Source organism: Solanum pennellii, chromosome 8 (assembly GCF_001406875.1).
Source record: "Solanum pennellii chromosome 8, SPENNV200".
NCBI lineage: Eukaryota > Viridiplantae > Streptophyta > Magnoliopsida > Solanales > Solanaceae > Solanum > Solanum pennellii.
Window position 1 is genome coordinate 1,325,990 of NC_028644.1, and position 18,531 is coordinate 1,344,520.

Consider the following 18,531-nt stretch of genomic DNA (forward strand, 5'->3'; position numbering starts at 1 on the left):
CCCCCCCTCCCTCACTCATTAATACTCCCTTAGGTCCCATCTAGATGATTATATTATTAAAAATATTTATCTCGTATTACTTATCAGTTACAAAATTATGATAATAGTATTATTTTTTTATTTTATTCTTACAATTAATATAATTTACGAAAGTTTAAACAAATTTTGAAGATCTAGAAAATTATTTTTTTAAGAATCTAATTAGTATGAACTAAAGATAAAATAGTAAAGTTGAGCAATCTATTAATTATTTCTTAATCACAATATAAAATAAAAAGTGTCCATTTTATATAATTAATATGACCTACGGAAGTTTAAATAAATTTTAAAGATCTAAAAAGTTCTTTTTTCTAGAGTCTAATTAGTATGAACTAAGTGTCGAATAGTAAAGTTGGGCAATTTATTAATGATTTCTTAATCAAGGTATAAAATAAAAATATTCATTTAATATATAAACGAAAATAAAATTGATCAATCTATAAATAATTTTCTAATCACAATGTAAAAAAGAAAGTACACATTATATTTTTGTTATTGTTTAGTAAGATTATAATTGTTTGGTTTGATTGTATCGTACTGTATTGTAATTTATAAATTTACTAAATTTTTCTTAATTATTCTAGAGTAAGAGGTTTGGCTAGATTCAAATAATTAAGGTAACCGGGTAAAATAGTATTTTGAAATATTAGGTTAAGATATAATTGGAAAAAAAATAAATAACAATGCGAACACACCAAATTGGTTGTTCCATAAAATAAGAGTTTCCATTGTTACGTAACAAGGAAATTTAACAATACAGTACAATATATTTTAAGTAACAATCAAAACAAATATTATAAATATAATAACAATATAATACAATATAATAAATAACAATGATCCAAACATAATATAAATTTAAAATCAAATCAAATTACATTAAATACGTTGACCTTATAAGATTGGTATCTGCATAATTTAATTTTCAAATAAACGTTGAGGCCAACTAATGCACGCAAAACTATATATTTTTGTATTATACATTCCATGTGCTTAGATATTTTATTTTATTTTAATTTAAATCATCTCCCTTGTTATATATATATAACATTTCTCTTATTCTTTCCTTCTATATATCTTCATTTCTTTCATTAGAATTTTTTTAATTTTAAAGTTCGAATACTCTTAGCTAAATTTCTGACTGTACTATTAAATACGAGTTAGCTAGTATTGTAGCTCCGACGTTGATTTTTCGATTGATTTTATGGCGAATACAATGGCTCCAGCGCAAATATTTGGTATTAGCAGAATGAGGCAGCATCAAGCAGCACCAACTTTGTAAGTTGTACCTTCAATGTGTTGATGCAAAATATTTCGATATAATTCAGTAGCTTTTGGATCGATCTGTTAAGGTATATTGGCGTTACTAAAAGTTTAGAATTCATAAACTCAAAATCGTACTAGTGGTTACTGATATTGTTGAATGGAAATGAGTTCTCTTTGTACAATTCTAAATTTTTTTTTTTGATTTTTGTCGTTTTAAATGGTTGACTATAAGTAGAGGGACATGACATTATAATCCGCTCAATCTGTTTAAGTTTGGGGTTAATTATTGATTCGTTTTATTTAGTGGATCAACTCATTTCATTTCTTCGAAATTTGGATTGATAGATAACCCAAATTGATCCCGAGAAATTTTGTCAAAATATAGATTTTTTTATTTGAAATATATATTATATATAGTCATAACTCAAAGAAATATTATAATAACACAATTAAACTTAGTAATAGTTGGGCGATTGAGTTTTGACTCGCTTCGTAACTAAGTGATTTTCTCTGTAGGTCAATAATCTGTTCATTTATTAACTCAATCTGTTGTAAAAGTCTTTCAAATTTAGTTCAACCCGGTCATTTAACACCGGTAACAATAACTCAATTAAGAATTTTGTGATAGAATATATTTATGTACATATATTTACTTTGTCTACATATTTAAATTAATTCTCATATGGAAAATTCAGCAGGATAATGTGTTCCAATACTGCTAAAGGTGCAGAGGAGTTTCCAAGGTAATTAATGTGTTAATTTTTGGTTAATCAATAGTTTATTTTGTAAATTAGGATTCTTAATTAATGTGGATATCTGATTTTTGATGCTTCATTTGTACAACTTATATAATTAAATGTGGTTAGTTTATGTTGATGAGGATTAATTAATATCAGAGATGTGTTTCAACTTTGCATCATAAGATGAAGTCAGAAAAATCTAGTGATAGTAGTAGATACTCCCTCCGTTTCGATTTGATTGTCCTGTTTTGGCTCGACACGGAGTTTAAGAAAGATACGCAAAATGTATCAAAATGTCTTTTAGAAAGTTGAAATGAAAGAGTTGCCCAAAAAAAAAGGAAAAAGAGACATTTCATTTTTGAAACGGACTAAAAATGAAAATAAGACAAACAACTTGAAACAAAAGAAGTATCTGTGTTGCTCAGACTCATCAAAAATATTACAAGTACGTATCAAATCCTCCAAAAGCAATGCGTTTTTAGAGTATCCAATACGAGTGCGGCTATATGATCAACATAAGCAGCCACAAGCAAGATAGTGAGAACTGAAATAGGACACTTACTAGCCTAGAAGAGTGTCAAGTCCTTCATATTGATCAACTCGATCGCCCTCCATCAGGGGCGTCACATATATATATACACCTCATAGCGACTTATGAATGTTCACTGATGTGTGCACCACCATCAAAGAGCTGCGAAAGTCCAACTTCAATACGATATCTGTCGTAGTCCAAGCCTATTGCTGTATTGCTGGTTTTTTTCCTAACAGACCTTATAGATTTGTGCTTTGGACTACATTATCGAGCACAAAAGCACGTACAATGTGAATTCGTTCTCTATCTTGTATTGCACTTTACTTGTCTCAAAGTTATGTTAGATTGTTGTCACAGAACTACTTACTTCCACGTTAATCTTATGTACAGATTAGTTAACACGGGCTGCAAACTAGTAGGATGCGGTTCTGCAGTACCAAGCCTGAGAGTTACCAATAATGATCTTGCAAAATTTATTGATACTAATGATGAATGGATATCTACTCGGACAGGGATACGTACTCGTAGAGTTCTTTCAGGTGATTTTTTCATTGATCTTGATACATACTAACCTACTATATGTTGTTTTGTTCTGTTCTTTGACAGTAACATGATGTGTTATTACATTGCAAGAAAATAATACGTAAGGCAGTTGATCTGATATACGCTTTTACAGGCAAAGAGAATTTAACGGATTTGGCTATAGAGGCTGCACAGAAAGCTCTTGAGATGGCAGAAGTTGATCCTAAAGATGTTGATCTAATTTTGATGTGTTCTTCATCTGGAGATGACCGTTTTGGCAGTGCTCCGGTGGTATGACTTTGTAGTGTATAATTTACCGATTTATACTTTTAGTTGTCTTGGTTCATGCATTTGCTAGGATAAATAGTTGATATCCCCCCTTAACGAGTTAACGTGACTAAGTGAAGCTGAGAAACAACTTATGTTGCTCGAACTCTTCAAAAATGTCAATAATTTTGTGTCGGATCCTCCTACTGTTGTGCAGCTTTGGAGGATCAGACAAGGGTGAGGCAACATTTTTGAAGAGTTCGAGTATGAAACGTGTCGTTATATACTGTTTCATTTTCATATGCATATATGTGAACCCAATGAAGAGAAACTAGTAACTGGTTTTTAGCATTCTAGCAGTTAGTTAAGAACATATTTTCGTCTCAATTTCTCTGGTTTACTAGTTACACTAACTAGCTTGACATGTTACTGTACTTGGACTTGCTATGACTGCTTGGACTCTTCTAGAATGTCGATAGGCACGTGTTGGATCCTCCAGAAGTAATGCATTTCTTATTAGGATCCGAACAGATGCAACAACATTCTTGAAGAGTCCGAGCAACACAGCTGACTTATCTCTGGAAAAAAGTATTTTGTTGAATCTTTTGAGTTATTATTGCTTCTCTGTTCTTAGATCCAAAAAGCACTGGGCTGCAAAAACAATCCATTGGCTTTCGATATTACAGCTGCTTGTAGCGGGTTCTTATTGGGTTTGTTTTCTGCTTCTTGCTACATCAAAGGTAGAATCTTGTAAACTTTTCCTTAATTATGAAGTTTTTTGTGAACTGTATAATCATTACTATGTATTAATAGTCGAATATTGTAGCTAATGATGCTCTTTACTGTCAAACCTCTCTATAGCAGAGTCCTTTGTTTGGATATTCTTTGGTTGTTATAGCGAAATGCTGTTATAGAGAACATATAATATACTCGGTTCCAAAGAAAACTTAGTTGTTATAGTGAAATGTTGTTATAAAGAAGTCTAACTGCATTTTGTTCCTGGATCGATATGCTCTATTGATATTATATTTTCGTTCTTATTGCAGCTGGTGGTTTTAAGAATGTCCTTGTAGTTGGGGCTGATGCTGTTTCTCGTTTCGTTGATTGGACCGATAGAGGTTCATGTATTCTCTTTGGTGATGCTGCTGGTGCTGTACTTGTGCAGGTACCGATAAAGGAGAGTTTAGAACTATTTCAAAGAAAAATTCCCTAAATTGATGAATGTTTTTATATTTTTTAGGCCTGTGATATCGGAGAAGATGGTTTGTTTGGTTTCGACTTGCATAGTGATGGTGATGGTAAAAAGTACGTTACGTCTATTCATTACATTACTGTGTCCTCATCTTCGGATTGGCACTAACTATTGGTTTGATTTCCATTCTCAGACACTTGATTTCTACTTTCAAAGAGAATGAAACAGATGTTCCATCAAGTGAAAATCGTTCCATGACTAGTTTTCCGCCCAAGTGTTCCTCTTATTCCTACCTCCAGATGAATGGCAAAGAGATTTTCAAGTTTGCTGTTCGCGTAGTACCACAATCAATCGAAGCAGCTTTAGAGAAAGCAGGTTTAGCTGGCTCTAATAATTTCGATTGGTTGCTCCTTCATCAGGTATAATTTAACACCTCCTAACTTTGCTTTAAAAATCGAACTCCCTTTCAACTATGAACAATAGTCCTACATTCATTACCATATTCTCTTGAAACAATGAGCCTAGATATATACCTACATTGTATGTGTTTTAGACCTCAACTTCGTTACGTTCATGAGTAAAACTTGCAATATATGTATTCAGTGTTACTTCTACTTTACGCGCAGGCAAACCAAAGGATTATAGATGGTGTAGCAACTAGGTTAGAGGTGCCATCAGAGCGCGTGATATCAAATGTGGCAAATTATGGGAATACTAGTGCTGCATCGATACCCTTAGCGTTGGATGAAGCTGTTCGAGGGGGGAAGGTGCAGCCAGGCCATGTCATTGCTGCAGCTGGATTTGGAGCTGGCCTTACATGGGCTTCTGCAATATTCAGATGGGGATGAATGCTGCTTTGATTGAGTAAAAAAAATTATCCGTATCGAGTGTTTATATCAAACTAATAAATATAAAATATGTATTTTATTTATATACATGTAACAGTTAACATTTGAAAAATTGATTTATATTCCAAGAGCAAGCTGAAAAATGAGGAATGTTGATCATATTAAGCTGGCTCAATTAAGGAAGAAATTATGTTCCTAAAGGTCCTCACATGCCTTTTTGTAATTTTAAGGACTTCCTTTGGGAATATCTTATGAAAATTGTTATTTTTCAATAATTAGAAAAAAAATCTAAACTTTTAACTATAAACGTGTTATAATTATTATCAAGCCTCGAGTCTAGATCCTAGATGTGATAGGTGTTTGATATTTTTAACTTGTCTGAGTGAACCGTTAACATAGCATAAAACAGAGACATGCGGAAATAAAGATGAAGGACTTTAATAAATAAAAATAAAAACAAAACATATTTATTTTATGAAGTAAAAGGCTTTTAATTAATAAAGAGACACCAAGGTCAAAAAGGAAATTTCATAAATTGCTTGAATGTTCTAGACTCGTCTATCTATGAAACTTCTAACACGAATAAATTACACTAGCGGGTGGTCCTCTCCTTAGAGTCAAGTGGCTTTCAGCTCCTCTCAAATCCCATTTTTTCATCGACACCGGTTTCCGAGCGCTGTTTTCAACCCCATGAGGAGTCAGTCAATGCACGATGAGGAACTACCAACCGGTAACCAATTGACGTCGGATTCCGGTGAAGCGAAAAGCGCCTTTCTGAAGTTTAAGGATTAATTTCTACCAGGTGAGAATTTCAGACTGAAAAGCGGAAAGTAATAAGTTCAACGGTTCATGTCATAATAAAGCGTTGAATTAAGCAAGCAGACTTAATATGCTCTAAGAATGGAAGGAGCTCACCTATAGCTAAAACATAAACTAAACATATTGCTCGATCATCCTAAGTAATGAGTCAGCATCATTTAAAATGTTGCATCTTCGATAAAAAAACACAAATACATAAGAAATTGTATTATATGTAAAATGAGAAATTCATCAAAAATATACAAGAAAATTTTTCCAGCTAAATTTGAATATCAAAAGAGTTTTTGCGATTAGATTTTTCGACCTGACGCAACAAAATTAGATGGCAAAGGAGAGAAATGAAGAGAGCTATAAAGGTGATTTTAGTTTTAAGAAGTTAACACAAGCTATAGACTACAGACTACAATTTAAAAAAAATTCCATAGAGTAACAATTAATCTTTTAAAAAATAGTATCAAATAAATTTGATTTCAAATGGTGGCCAAACGGGCCCTTAACGAAGCCCCAATTATTTGCCCGAATTTTGATTAAAATATCATAATCCCCAAAACTTGTGCTTCCATTTCCGTCTCCGGCGAACTTCTCCGTCTCCGGCGACATAAGAATTGTAAGTTCACTCTTTCTCTCTCCAGAGTATTTTCGAATTTACCTTTTGCATGATAGACAGCTTGATGTTCAGCATCTGGCCTAACCCTAATCATTTTTCGAATTTCTACCTATTATTAGAGGAGGAATTGTAGATTACAGATTGTTTTGATTAAACTTTTACCGATATAGTTCATTTATCTTTGAATTCAAGCTTAAACTCATCTCTTTTTTTCATAGGAAGCACTAAATGATCCTAATTGTTTGCTAAACTGACTCTCTTTCCGTCCCAAAATATGTATAACTCTTCATTTATCGAGAATTAATTTGACTGATTTTCAAAGCTAGAATGAATTAACTTAATTTAATATTTTAGAATTAAGATTTCTATATTCTAAACTGTATGAAAATTAGTAAGTTGCAGTTTTTCTAATATTGATATGGTGAAAAAATAGATCTTAAAATTTTGATTGAATTTCATGTTTGACTCTCGAGAAGTGAAAAGTGATAATTTTTGGGGTTGAGGGAGTACTTGTTATCATAGAGAATACCATGATTTCATCACTCCTGTTATATGTATAATCTTAATTTGCTTATATCATTTCCTAAAGTTCCGGCTAATTCTGTTTTCTGATAGCGTTTGTGGTTCTACATTTCATTTCTTGGGGATTATCCGATAGAGTGGCCAATATTTGATTGCTTAAGTTGTGTTCAATTGCAATATTTTTTTCTCCGTACTCATCGTTTATGATGGGCAACTCTTGGGAGGGTCTAGTGTTAATGTCTGATAGTAAAATTAGTTGTTTTTCGCTGTGTTTTTTTTTAAAAAAAAAGATTCTGTTAGTTCTAAAAACTTGCGGTCTGTCGTTTGACTCTCTAATGTTAGCTGTTGTGAGAATAGAGAAAGTATCTAATTCAAAATTTAATGCCTATCGTGTATCATAAAAATCTCATTTTTTTTCTATTCACGCTACACATCAAATGTATTTAGCACTTGCAGGGTAGGTAAGAAATGCTAATGGGGTGAGCTGTTGTTATTTTCTTTGGAAATGAAATCATGGTGCTCTCTCCATCAAAAACTAGAAAGACTGGAAGTGCACTAGTTTAACAAACAATGAGGACTATTAGGGCACCAAGTCAAAATATGACTTTGAATTAAAGTACAAAGCTAAAGGGACTATTTTTTACTTTAATTTCATATTATTTGCATAGATGTTGATTGTCCTGTTTGAATTTCTCTCATCTAAGTGGAGATTTCATCTTTGAAATGGAAATTTATATAGAAAAAAAAAAGCATGGCAGAGCAAATCCTCAGCTTGGGAGTCCTCATAGACGTTGTGGATGAAGAATGGATGCGAGATACCCTGCCTGCTGATGGTACTATCCTCATTCAATTTATTATTATTATTACATACCAATCAATCAACTATGCTTCATTCCAAATTAGTTGCAATTGAACTGCGTCAGTTTTATCAAATGCTTACCCTCGGCGTGCTTAGGCTTTCAAGTTTGGTCCAAGATTGGATGATGTGTTGTCTCAATTGGGCAGCACTCCAGTTGCCGGTGAGATGTTAAGTCTGTGCGTCACACATGGCCTCTATCTTGAAGAGAGCAGTATAAACAATAAATTCACTTGATTATATTTTTTTTTTCAATTTTTTTAATTCCTTTGTGCATATAATAATTTGTATTTATAGCTATTATTCTTAACTTGCATTTAATTTTTTAAAGATATTTCTTAGTCTGGGCTTTTCTTCATCAATTCTTGCTGAGAATAAGCTCCTTTTTTTCTTTTTTGGTTTTTTGCCTTCTATTGTGAATCATATTTTTGCTCTATTCAGGTCCAATCATTCCAATACTAAATAAATTTTATTTAGGGCAAATTAGGAACTCTCTAAAGGTAGAGGTTTCCTAAATCACACACTTTAGCTCAATTGAGATGGATAATAATTGTTCTTGTTTCTTATACTTCTTTGTCTTATTTTGTTCCATTTTCCATTTATATTGTGTAGCTTAACTACTTTGGAATTGAGGCACAGTAGAATTTACTGTTGATGCTTTTAATTCATCTTTTTCTGCAGATCTCCCGTTACCACCCGTACTACTTCCTAAGACTGATGACAATGAAGATTCAAGTAAGTATTACTTGTATTCATAAGCTTGAGAGATATTGAATGTGGGAATGTTTTATCGCTTAATCGTTGGCTTGGGTATGAAATGTGAGAACAAAAGATGACAAGTTAAGACTTTAAAGTTATTTATCGACATGTTCCGGTAGAAGTTAGACAAGATTTCTTGTAAAGTGAGTAGCTGTTATATGGCTTCTAGCTCTTAGCCCCCTTTTCATTAGTGTTGCAGATCCTAGATAGCTTCATTGTAAGACAAAATTACCTCGAGTTTAGCAATTCATATGTGGTTATATTGCTTTTTGAAAAGAAAGCTGAAATTTGAAGTCATCTCCGAAACTTCTTTAGTAGGCTCTGCAAGCCTGCAAGGACTTCCCCTAAAGCTTAAGTTCATCCACGATTGGTCTGTACCGAAGGACTTTTCTTACTCGTTTCCTATGATGTTGAAACCCTTGTAGCATACATCATTTCAACTAGTATCATTATGGCTTTTGCTTTTAAGCATTTGATATAATTTTAATGAGGAACTTGGTGCTATAGTTGGGTTATTTCTTAAATGGGTTTTGGCATAAACGGAGATCAAGAACACTTTAACATAGATGTAATTCAGATATTTTCTGGTCCGCGCACATTTTGTTGAGTTCTGATATCAGGAATCATACATTCGATGAGTTGAGAAGCAGATCAATTTGTTGGCTATTTTCGTGCTGACTACTTTCTGTTAGTTCTCAACTTCTCATCTTTGGATGATTGAATTGTATCCTTTTGCAGATCAAGAGGCTCCACAAGTTGATGGAGATACATGGCACGACCTTGCATTGGAAAATCACCGACATTAAACTGATCAAGCTTGTGGTTTGATTTGCAACCACTATCATCATATGTATTGTTGGTCATGCACTTGTACGAAAACTAAGTTCAACTGTTCTATCTCTTGATATATTCTTTTGGTTAGTAGGTATGAGTGCATTGCCTGGTGTGTGGCATGTCATGGAGTTTGAACCTTTCTACATACAAAAAAAAACCCGGAATTTAAGTGGAGAAAGTTTAGAGGATCGAACCCATTATTCACCGAGTTTTAAACTCTGTGCTGCTACTGATGTTGTACCTTGTATTTCTGCAAGGGTCTTGTTTGAAATATAATGAGACTTGCTATTATATGTCATCAACCAAGCTAGTTGGTCCAATTTTTGTCCCAAATATGAGTTTTGTTGCAACAAACTTAAATGAATATTGAAGTAAACCATTGTTATGTCCTAAACTAGAGAGATATGATCAGTATGAGTTACAAAAAAGACCTCAAGAAAGGTATAGTAATTTAAATGTTAAAAACCTAAATTGAAAAGATCTTTGAAATAAGTTAGGGATTTTGATTAGTTCTATAATTTTTTTCTTGAAATTACACCATCACAATTATAACTATCACCATCAACCCGGACTATCACTATCATCACTAAACTTTTATCGCACGATTAACATCATCAACTATCTATTGCCACCTCAACAACAACTACCTCAAAAATCACCACCAACACGATCGTACATCATTTATAGCTATCACCAGTCACTCACCAATATCAATTACTAAACTCAATTTATTACTATCAGGTCACTACACAACGATCAATCTATCATCATCAATCAAACATCATTTGACATTAGTTCCACGAACCCACCTCTCTATCCCATCACCACACCCCATAGTATATGATTAAACTATATGAGAATAATTTTAAAATAATATTTTTTTATTTATTACTCATTAAACACATGAAAATAAATAAGAAATCTAAAATAATTTTATATGATCAATAATATAAAATGATTTTTTTTTCTTATAAAATTCTTCACAAAAAAAAGAGTATATAATTAGCAAAATCAATTCAATCCTTTTTTTAAATATCATAACAAGAGTAGAATATAACCTCGTGCACATTTTGTGTTGTAAAGCTTTAGCAGTGATCGTCTTTGTGAAATACAAATTGTTGCAAATGGCGAATCAGCAACAAGAATCGAGTCGGCCATGGATTCTCGAAGCATTACCTCTTCTAGTAGTCATACTAATCGCTGCTCATGTTCTCGCTTTGGTATTTGAAAAATTGTTTTCGTCCTCACTGTTGTGTATTTTTCTCGAACTAGTACGATTGAGTTGTTTTGTTGAATTTGTGTGTAGGTGTACTGGATTTACCGGGTAGCAACTGAGAAACAGCCTCAGAGAAGTAAAAAGCACTAGCAAATGTAGATAGATTGATTTCATTTTGCTTCAGCTTATAGGAAAATGCAAGGTACAAAACCCTAGTTACTCGAGAATTCGAGTTACTGTGAGTATAATTTCTTGTTGAATCTGTGTCATATCAGTTGGAATTTTGTGCATCAGAGATTGCTTAGTGAACTGTGAATTTTGCTGTTAATATGTTGGGAGATTGGTGCTTGTGTATTTTTTTTCCCTTTTTCGGTTGATAATATGATTTTTGATTGTTGTGTGGGTTTTCGTTTTCTTTGAATTGGAGTGCTCATATATTGCCTGATGTCCAACATGGTTGCAAATGTGAATGAATTTTTATGGCTCAGTCATGGGCGGAGTGAATTACTCTTTTCTGTTGCTATTGAGCTTCTTTAAGGGACACATGATGTGTATGTTAGTATGGTAGTAAACAATTCTTTACAGTCAAAATGGAATTGACTAAACATTGCTGAACTTTGTCAATGAGAGATCACTGTGATGTACATCTTCTTAGAGGTAAGGGTGAAATCTTCTGCAATAGTGAAAGCCTTTTTCTCTTTTAGTGTGGCTTCATACTTGACTAGGAAATCACAAAACTGTATGAACTATGAAGAATGTTTTTGAACTTAATGGAAAGTGATCTTCATTGCTTAAATCTCTGGATGATGAGAGCATGTGCTTTTCCCACCTTGTAATCCCCTTCCCATTACCCCTTGCCCCTACCCCCAATTGTTTTCTTAAAAGACAAGTGATGCGACTTAGAATGGCACAAAGCAGCTTTTGAGCTAGAATTACTCGCTTTATCTTTTTTTTTCTTTGGGAATTTGAGTTTAAAATGGAAATTGATGGTTATTTAGAGGTGATTGGTAATCTGGATATTCTTATACTTGATGGTGTTAAAGAACTGCAACATTTGGTGTAAGAATCATGAATGTTATCACTGATATTGGTGTAGCACCAAAAGGAAGGAGGGAGAATGAGGAGAACAATAGAGAGAGGGAGATAGGTGAAGTGAAAGAAGATATCAACTCATAACTATAGTATTTTATTAAATGAAGTATGTTCATCAAAGAAAAAGGTGGCTCCTGTTTACATGTAGGGAACCTTGCACAAGGTAGATCCTCAAAAGTAGGAACTTTACCTCCAAATAAGAGATAAAAATAAAATCTAAGATAAGTTAAAGATAGATAACATTGGCCTTGCTTGTTTGTAGTGGTTAGGGAGTCCTCTCTGCACCACTGGTCAAGACTTTGAGTTTTATAGGAGAAGAAGAATGAGAAGATAAAGATAGATAGCATCAATCCTATTTACCAGCCTTTTTCCTGTTTCAATAAACAAACAGGAAAAAGATGTAGGTAAAATCAAACAAGGGATAATGATAAATATGTGATGTGGATAAATACTGAAATTTTCGCAAATTTCTTAGGATTTACATCAGTTGACTTCAACTGTTTCCTTTACAAGGGATTCTGGCGATTAGTGGCACTTATCTGGTGTTATGTGCATGAGTTTTATGGTCTTCTGTTGAACTCAGTAGCTACTTTTCCTCTTTGTAATAAATTCTCAGAGGCTTTTCCTCTAATTATAAAAGAACCTTAGAGACTCTGCTACTCTTGTGGATTTTGGGTGAGTTTGGTAGGAACATAGTCCAAAATTTCTGAAGATCATTTTATGTCTCCCACAATGTTTAGGACATGGTAATTTCAAAAGGTCAGCTATTCTAATGGTGGTTTTGCTTATAAAGAAGTCATGAACTAGGATTTCTGGGATGTTTTTCTGAACTCCCAGTTAAAGAGAAAAAGCCTGAAAAGGTCCTTAACTTTTCTTATTGTTTTGGAGGTGGAGGTGGGGGTTGAATTTCTGTGATTTTTGTAGTGATGATTGCTAGAAAACATGACGTGAAGACTGCATCGTGTAAGAATATAAACTTATCAGTATGTTATCAAAGCTTCTAAACATGAAAATGAAGAATGTAGATTGAAAGATATGTAACATCCAACGTTCTCCATTCCAGCTTATGCCATCCTAGTTCTTTTTTTGACAGACTGACTCATTTCTAAATTAGGAAACTATCTAACTTAAATTCCGATTTGTCCTTAATGACAAGTTTTTACAGCCGTAATATTTCGAAAACCCTTCTAGTCATAAAAATGTTATGGCTTGATTCAGACGACAAGTTTCAAAATTCTTCCTTTCTTTCTTAAACTCCTTGCCCAGTCAAACAGGTTCACATAAAGTGAGATGGAGTTAGTTATAAACCGAGGCTTACTGGAGAGAATCCTACATCAAATTCAGAATACTACTACTTCCATTTGTTGAACTATTTATATCCCACATTGGGTACATAAGGTCAACCAAAGAATTTTGTGACGGTGTTGAGATTCCATTTGTTGCCTTAATATTCGGGAATGGATGCTCAAATTATTTCACATAATACATTGCCAATTCCACTCATAGATCCATTGTCTTAATATTTTGAGTTGATGTTCATATTCTATCCCTTTTTGTCGACAGAAAATGAAGAAATAAAACTAACCCCTCTCTAATTGTTTAAGCCAAGCCTCAGTTTGATCCCTGTTGTTACCCAGTGATAAAAAAGTATTTACATGCGAAAGAATTGGGCCCACATGTGAGTGAGGGTGTTGTAGACAAAGTACATAAATATAAAAGCCTCCTATTTGACAATTTAAGCTTTTTTAATAAGATGTTCACAAAGATTCAACAACTCGCAGATGGAATAGTCACATTTCTTTTTCATTCTGGATAATCCCTAAATAATCTAAATACATAGTTTGTAGTGCTTCCTTGATGAGGAAAGCAAAGATAATAACAAATTATGCACTTATTTCTCTTCTTTATTGATAAAAATAATACATAAATAACCAATCAAGTTTGTGACAACATGTTTATGTTTTATAGCATTCTCTTTCTTTTAAAACTGATGAAGTTTTATAGCATACTCTTTTTTAAAAAAAACTGATGAAGTTTTATAGCATATTATACTCTTATTTATCTTTGATATTAATAATAAATAACAAAGCAATGTAGGAAATCCAAATTGAAATATAGAAGAAATGGGCAAAGTTTGTTGGTAGCATAGAAAGGAATGATATATTTAGAAAGTAGAGGATGAAGCCTGAAGGTAGGGAGAAGGTTGGCTGACTATATTGAACATTGCTAGTTTTGAAGTTTATGCAAAAGGCGACTAAAGGCGATACGTATTCATTGATAACCAAACAAGGGGTTTATGTGCACCAATAGAAAGTACTGAAGTGCTTGAAATTTACAACTCTAATTTACCCTATTTTGGTGGTCTCGGATTTTCCATCTTCACATACATTTTTTTATTTTTTAATTGCAAATCAGTTCTTTCTGACCTGCTTTTGCATCTAAGTCATCCATATTTTGATGATAATTGATTAGTTTCTGAATGGACATGTTTATGGTTTTTCAGATTAGTTTTATTCTTTAAGGAGTTATATCTTGATTCCCGACTTAGATGCATTGATGTTCTCTCATATTGTTCCCTATCTGTGAACTCCGAAGTCATTACATACATTGATGTTCTTTCATATTGTGTTCCCTATTATCTCCAAAGTTATCAGCTGACCACTTAGAAGGAACATATCTATTACCAATTCTTACATGTACTGCTTCATTGTTGTAGATTATCCATCTGAGTTTTCGATACACAGAATCAAAGCCCTAAGTAGCTCAGGCTATCCTAGTGCTATATCAAACGCTACTTATCATTCATGCTGTCGTGAATTATACATATGTTTTTAGGCTTCTGATAACTATCTTTTTCTTTGTTAGGGATTCATTCTATACATGTCGGAGACAAGATTTACACTCGAGGGTTTGGTGATTAGCGAGAGCCCTCTTGCCTAAGCATACGTGAGTCTCTTTTTCTTCGTGAAAACTACGTTAATGGTAGCGTTGTTGAGAAACTTCTTTGTTCTTCTCTATTAACATCAGTGTGAATTTCTACCCCAACTTTGTAATTCTTCTGTAGAATTTTTTGCATCTCCAATCCTTATCTGCTTTACTGTTGTGTGTGTGCCATGAGTCTTTTACTAAAGCTTTTCATCCACTTGTAAATTTAGTCTAGTATGAAAATTGGAACAACAGAAGTTTGAAGATTATTAGTCATATAAGCATGTTTAAAGTTTGTAGACACAAGATTTTCTTCACCCAAAAATTGCTACATTCCATTACAAACTTCCATTTTCATTTATATTAATCATCAATTAGTACAAGACGAATGATAATTTCGCCGATTTTTATAAGAACACCGGTAACTTTAGGGATAGTTGAGAGTAAGTTATTCGATTATGTATATGGAATAGACGAATGATAACTTTGTCGATTTTTATAAGAACACCGATAACTTTAGGGATAGTTGAGAGTAAGTTATTCGATTATGTATATGGAACATCGTATTGTTAGAAGCTACAAAATACAAAAACAAATATGGTAATATTGGGACAAATCCGTCTTATTAAAATTAAATTGACAACAGAGATATTACGAACCAAAAGAATTTCCATGTCATTAAAATTACAAAAAAAATAATAATCATTTGTCATCTTCGTCTTCGTTATTCTCAGCCTGGACTTTGCTGCTATTATGATTAGAAATTAATTTCTTATACGGCGTCGTTTCTACGAAAGTAGCAGAACTCATCTCCATTTGACATATCCTCACCGCTCCGAACAGCTTTTCCGGCAACTCCTCCGCCGTCTCCGCCTCCACCAAAAACCCCATATCAATCGACACCGACGTAACATAACCTAAAGCTAAATGCAAAATCGCAGTGGCAATCGCGGAGCTACCAATATCAACGTCGATTTCTAAGTAATTAGGTCCTTTATGGTAATAGCAATTCAAAGCTTTACCGAGTAAACAAGCGGAGTAATTTCCGACGGCGGTTTTCACAATCCACGGTCCTTTAATCATCCGGTTCACGATTTTGAACCGGCTGTTACGGTACGAGTCATCGCCGTGTACGAATCGGTAGAGTAATGATCCCGGTTCGAGCGGGCGGTTTTGTTCAGTAGCGAAGTAGAAAACTGCACTGTGCTGATCTCTACCGGGGATTTGAAGGTTTACAGCGAGTACAAAGGTTTTAAGAAACTCACCTTGTGAATGAGATTTCTTCAGCGCGTTCATTACACGGTTGTCGTTCCGAGAGAGGACGTGATCGAGTTTTGAATTTGATCGGAGCCAATCAACTCCGGCGGGTTGTAGAAGCCATTCACCTGAAGGTATTTTCGTCTTTTTTGTGAAGTAATTCGTACCTCGGAGATTGAAATTATCTCCCGGAGGTGAAGCCCATCCATTTGTTCCCTTATTCAAATCAACGCACTTCAATGACCCGCCGGAGATTACTTCTTCCCTCCAGTCTCTTCCTCCGCCTTTCGGACGGTGTTGATTCAGTTTCTCCTTCTCCTTCTGCTTTGCCGAGCACATTTTTCGATGAAAATAGCTCGAATTTATCCGCCGGTGAAGAGATGGCGGAGCTCCTCCGGGCTTCGTAGCTATGGAGTAATGGAGTTTATTGTATTGTAATGCTGGGCGTGGGGTGTTCATGTATATATATGAGAATCGGTCTAACACATTTACCCTTGAGTTTACAAGAAATTACAAAAGAGGGATCGACAGCTAATACCGTGACTAGGTGCTTCGTAGTTAGTTAGAAGCTAAATTATTCATGTATAAATGATATTACGTCTAGTAGTATTTTTTTATATTTTATCTATATTATAAAATTTGTGAGAATAAAATTTGATTTATAATTTAAAAACAAACATAATAAGTTATATATGATAGTTTATAGGCCTAATTTATATATTGTTTTATGGAATAGAATAGGGGTATGAATGTTTATACATGAAATGAATTGAAGGCATAATTCTCTATTATACGAGTATATATAAGACGAAATTGAATAAATGAATGAAATGAATTGAAGGTATAATTCTCTATTATATGAGTATATATAAGACGAAATCGAATAAATGAATCATAAAAAATCATAGTTGAATTTAATATTTTATCATAATGACATAATATTTTTATAATTCAAATATTGAAATTATCAAATTGAAGTTTTCAATACCTTATCATGTCCATTACTACTAAGGTAGAAAGAATATTTAATACTCAACATGATTAGTTCAATAGATTAATTCATACATCAAATAATATTAAGATTATTTTTTAATAAAAGTAAAACACAAACAAGCTGGTGGAATCCAGTTGTAGAGAATCTCTTTCGAATTGAACTGTCATTATCCAAAGAGATAGAATATATCCTCTGATAACTATTCTTTCTTCATTTGATTTCAACTATTTGCTTTTGGAATAATGTACAATAAGAGAACAAAAACACAATTTGTAGTTGATATGGACGATTGTTGCTTTTGGAATAATGTACAATAAGAAAAGAAAAACTCAATTAATAGTCGATATGAGACGATTGAGTTGGTATAACAAATGATATTTCATAGTAACAGATAATTTACGTCTTCTCCTATGTAATTTGTAAGAACGGATTTATCCCGTGCATATTTGAAAGGTAGTTGTTGTAAATTTCTATTGATTATGATTGTTTTGTTCTTATTCTAGGAATTGTTGTTTAATTATTTTTACTTTTTTCTTTTAGAAATAATTTGCTGTTTCTTGGTTGTAGTACGTTGGAAAATGAATTTGACAGATCTATGTTGGTGCATTTTGGGGGTCCATTGTTGTTGATGTTTTGGCATTTTAATGTTACAAATTCCTTTTCCAAAAAAAGAAGAAACAAATTTAATGGTGTATTTTCCAGCACAAAGTTTGTTATTTTGTGTTGTTGAAAATCAAAATAAGGAGATGTGGATAATCCTCCAGCCATGTTTTTTTTTATGTTCTTCAACAGAAGATAAATATGAAAGGTTAAAGGAGGTGTCAAAAGTTGATTATAACGAAAAATAGATGTGGTAGAAGGTCGAAACAGAATCTGATGAAAAGTGATTAGATAAGAGATGATACAATTTCATCTTATCGAAAACATGAATCTACATAAGGTTTGAAGGTCGAAAATTAAGATAAATAATCGATTGTTGTCACACACGGGTTATTCAGTAATCTTATGCTCTTATTTTTTAATATGTATTACTACATGATGCTATCTTGCTATTTTATTGTCAATTATTTCGCAAATCATGCTTTGAAAACTTTTCTTTAGGTTGCACTGAATGATGTTATTTGTTTGTAATATAAAAAATTTCAAATAATGCTTTGAAAACTGTTCTTTAGATTACACTAATAATGTTATTTGTTTGTAATATAAAATTTCCACAAAAATATTTCCTTCAAGTTGCTAAATAA

General features: G+C 33.0%; 3 protein-coding genes and 1 long non-coding RNA gene across 6 annotated transcripts; 3 read left to right on the forward strand and 1 right to left on the reverse strand.

Moving 5' to 3' along the window:
- The first annotated feature begins 1,079 nt into the window (after positions 1-1,079).
- On the forward strand, positions 1,080-5,678 carry LOC107026917 (3-oxoacyl-[acyl-carrier-protein] synthase 3 A, chloroplastic-like). Of its 2 annotated transcripts, none has more exons than XM_015228037.2 (9): positions 1,080-1,317; positions 2,001-2,048; positions 2,968-3,116; positions 3,254-3,390; positions 4,001-4,106; positions 4,413-4,531; positions 4,607-4,671; positions 4,752-4,977; positions 5,185-5,678. In XM_015228037.2, exons 1-9 carry the CDS (start codon positions 1,244-1,246, stop codon positions 5,404-5,406), a joined length of 1,146 nt encoding a protein of 381 aa, XP_015083523.1. In that variant the 5' UTR covers positions 1,080-1,243; the 3' UTR covers positions 5,407-5,678. The 2 variants fall into 2 exon arrangements, with proteins under 2 accessions (XP_015083523.1, XP_015083524.1); XM_015228038.2 differs by having other exon boundaries at positions 1,081-1,317; positions 2,004-2,048; positions 5,185-5,653.
- A 1,003-nt stretch (positions 5,679-6,681) lies between these two features.
- Positions 6,682-10,109, forward strand: LOC107027055 (anaphase-promoting complex subunit 13). Of its 2 annotated transcripts, none has more exons than XM_015228219.2 (4): positions 6,682-6,832; positions 8,094-8,187; positions 8,892-8,945; positions 9,708-10,109. In XM_015228219.2, exons 2-4 carry the CDS (start codon positions 8,106-8,108, stop codon positions 9,773-9,775), a joined length of 204 nt encoding a protein of 67 aa, XP_015083705.1. In that variant the 5' UTR covers positions 6,682-6,832; positions 8,094-8,105; the 3' UTR covers positions 9,776-10,109. The 2 variants fall into 2 exon arrangements, with proteins under 2 accessions (XP_015083705.1, XP_027774620.1); XM_027918819.1 differs by having other exon boundaries at positions 6,691-6,836.
- A 720-nt stretch (positions 10,110-10,829) lies between these two features.
- Positions 10,830-15,339, forward strand: LOC107026781. The gene is made up of 3 exons (XR_001457645.2): positions 10,830-11,023; positions 11,110-11,221; positions 14,977-15,339. It is a non-coding gene; the product is annotated as an uncharacterized LOC107026781 (long non-coding RNA).
- Positions 15,340-15,620: 281 nt separating this feature from the next.
- On the reverse strand, positions 15,621-16,864 carry LOC107026780 (protein ENHANCED DISEASE RESISTANCE 2-like). The gene has a single exon (XM_015227863.2). The coding sequence runs from the start codon at positions 16,750-16,752 to the stop codon at positions 15,739-15,741; it is 1,014 nt and encodes a 337-aa protein (XP_015083349.1). The 5' UTR covers positions 16,753-16,864; the 3' UTR covers positions 15,621-15,738.
- Positions 16,865-18,531: the final 1,667 nt, after the last annotated feature.

Bases quoted from the DNA above. Each gene is read 5' to 3' on its own strand.
- LOC107027055 (XM_015228219.2), top strand. From the start codon at position 8,106: ATGGCAGAGCAAATCCTCAGCTTGGGAGTCCTCATAGACGTTGTGGAT. The intron at 8,188-8,891 runs GTACTATCCTCA...CTTTTTCTGCAG, and splicing joins AGATACCCTGCCTGCTGATG to ATCTCCCGTTACCACCCGTA. The intron at 8,946-9,707 runs GTAAGTATTACT...ATCCTTTTGCAG, and splicing joins TGATGACAATGAAGATTCAA to ATCAAGAGGCTCCACAAGTT.
- LOC107026917 (XM_015228037.2), top strand. From the start codon at position 1,244: ATGGCGAATACAATGGCTCCAGCGCAAATATTTGGTATTAGCAGAATG. The intron at 1,318-2,000 runs GTAAGTTGTACC...TGGAAAATTCAG, and splicing joins CATCAAGCAGCACCAACTTT to CAGGATAATGTGTTCCAATA. The intron at 3,391-4,000 runs GTATGACTTTGT...CTCTGTTCTTAG, and splicing joins GTTTTGGCAGTGCTCCGGTG to ATCCAAAAAGCACTGGGCTG.
- LOC107026780 (XM_015227863.2), bottom strand. From the start codon at position 16,752: ATGAACACCCCACGCCCAGCATTACAATACAATAAACTCCATTACTCC.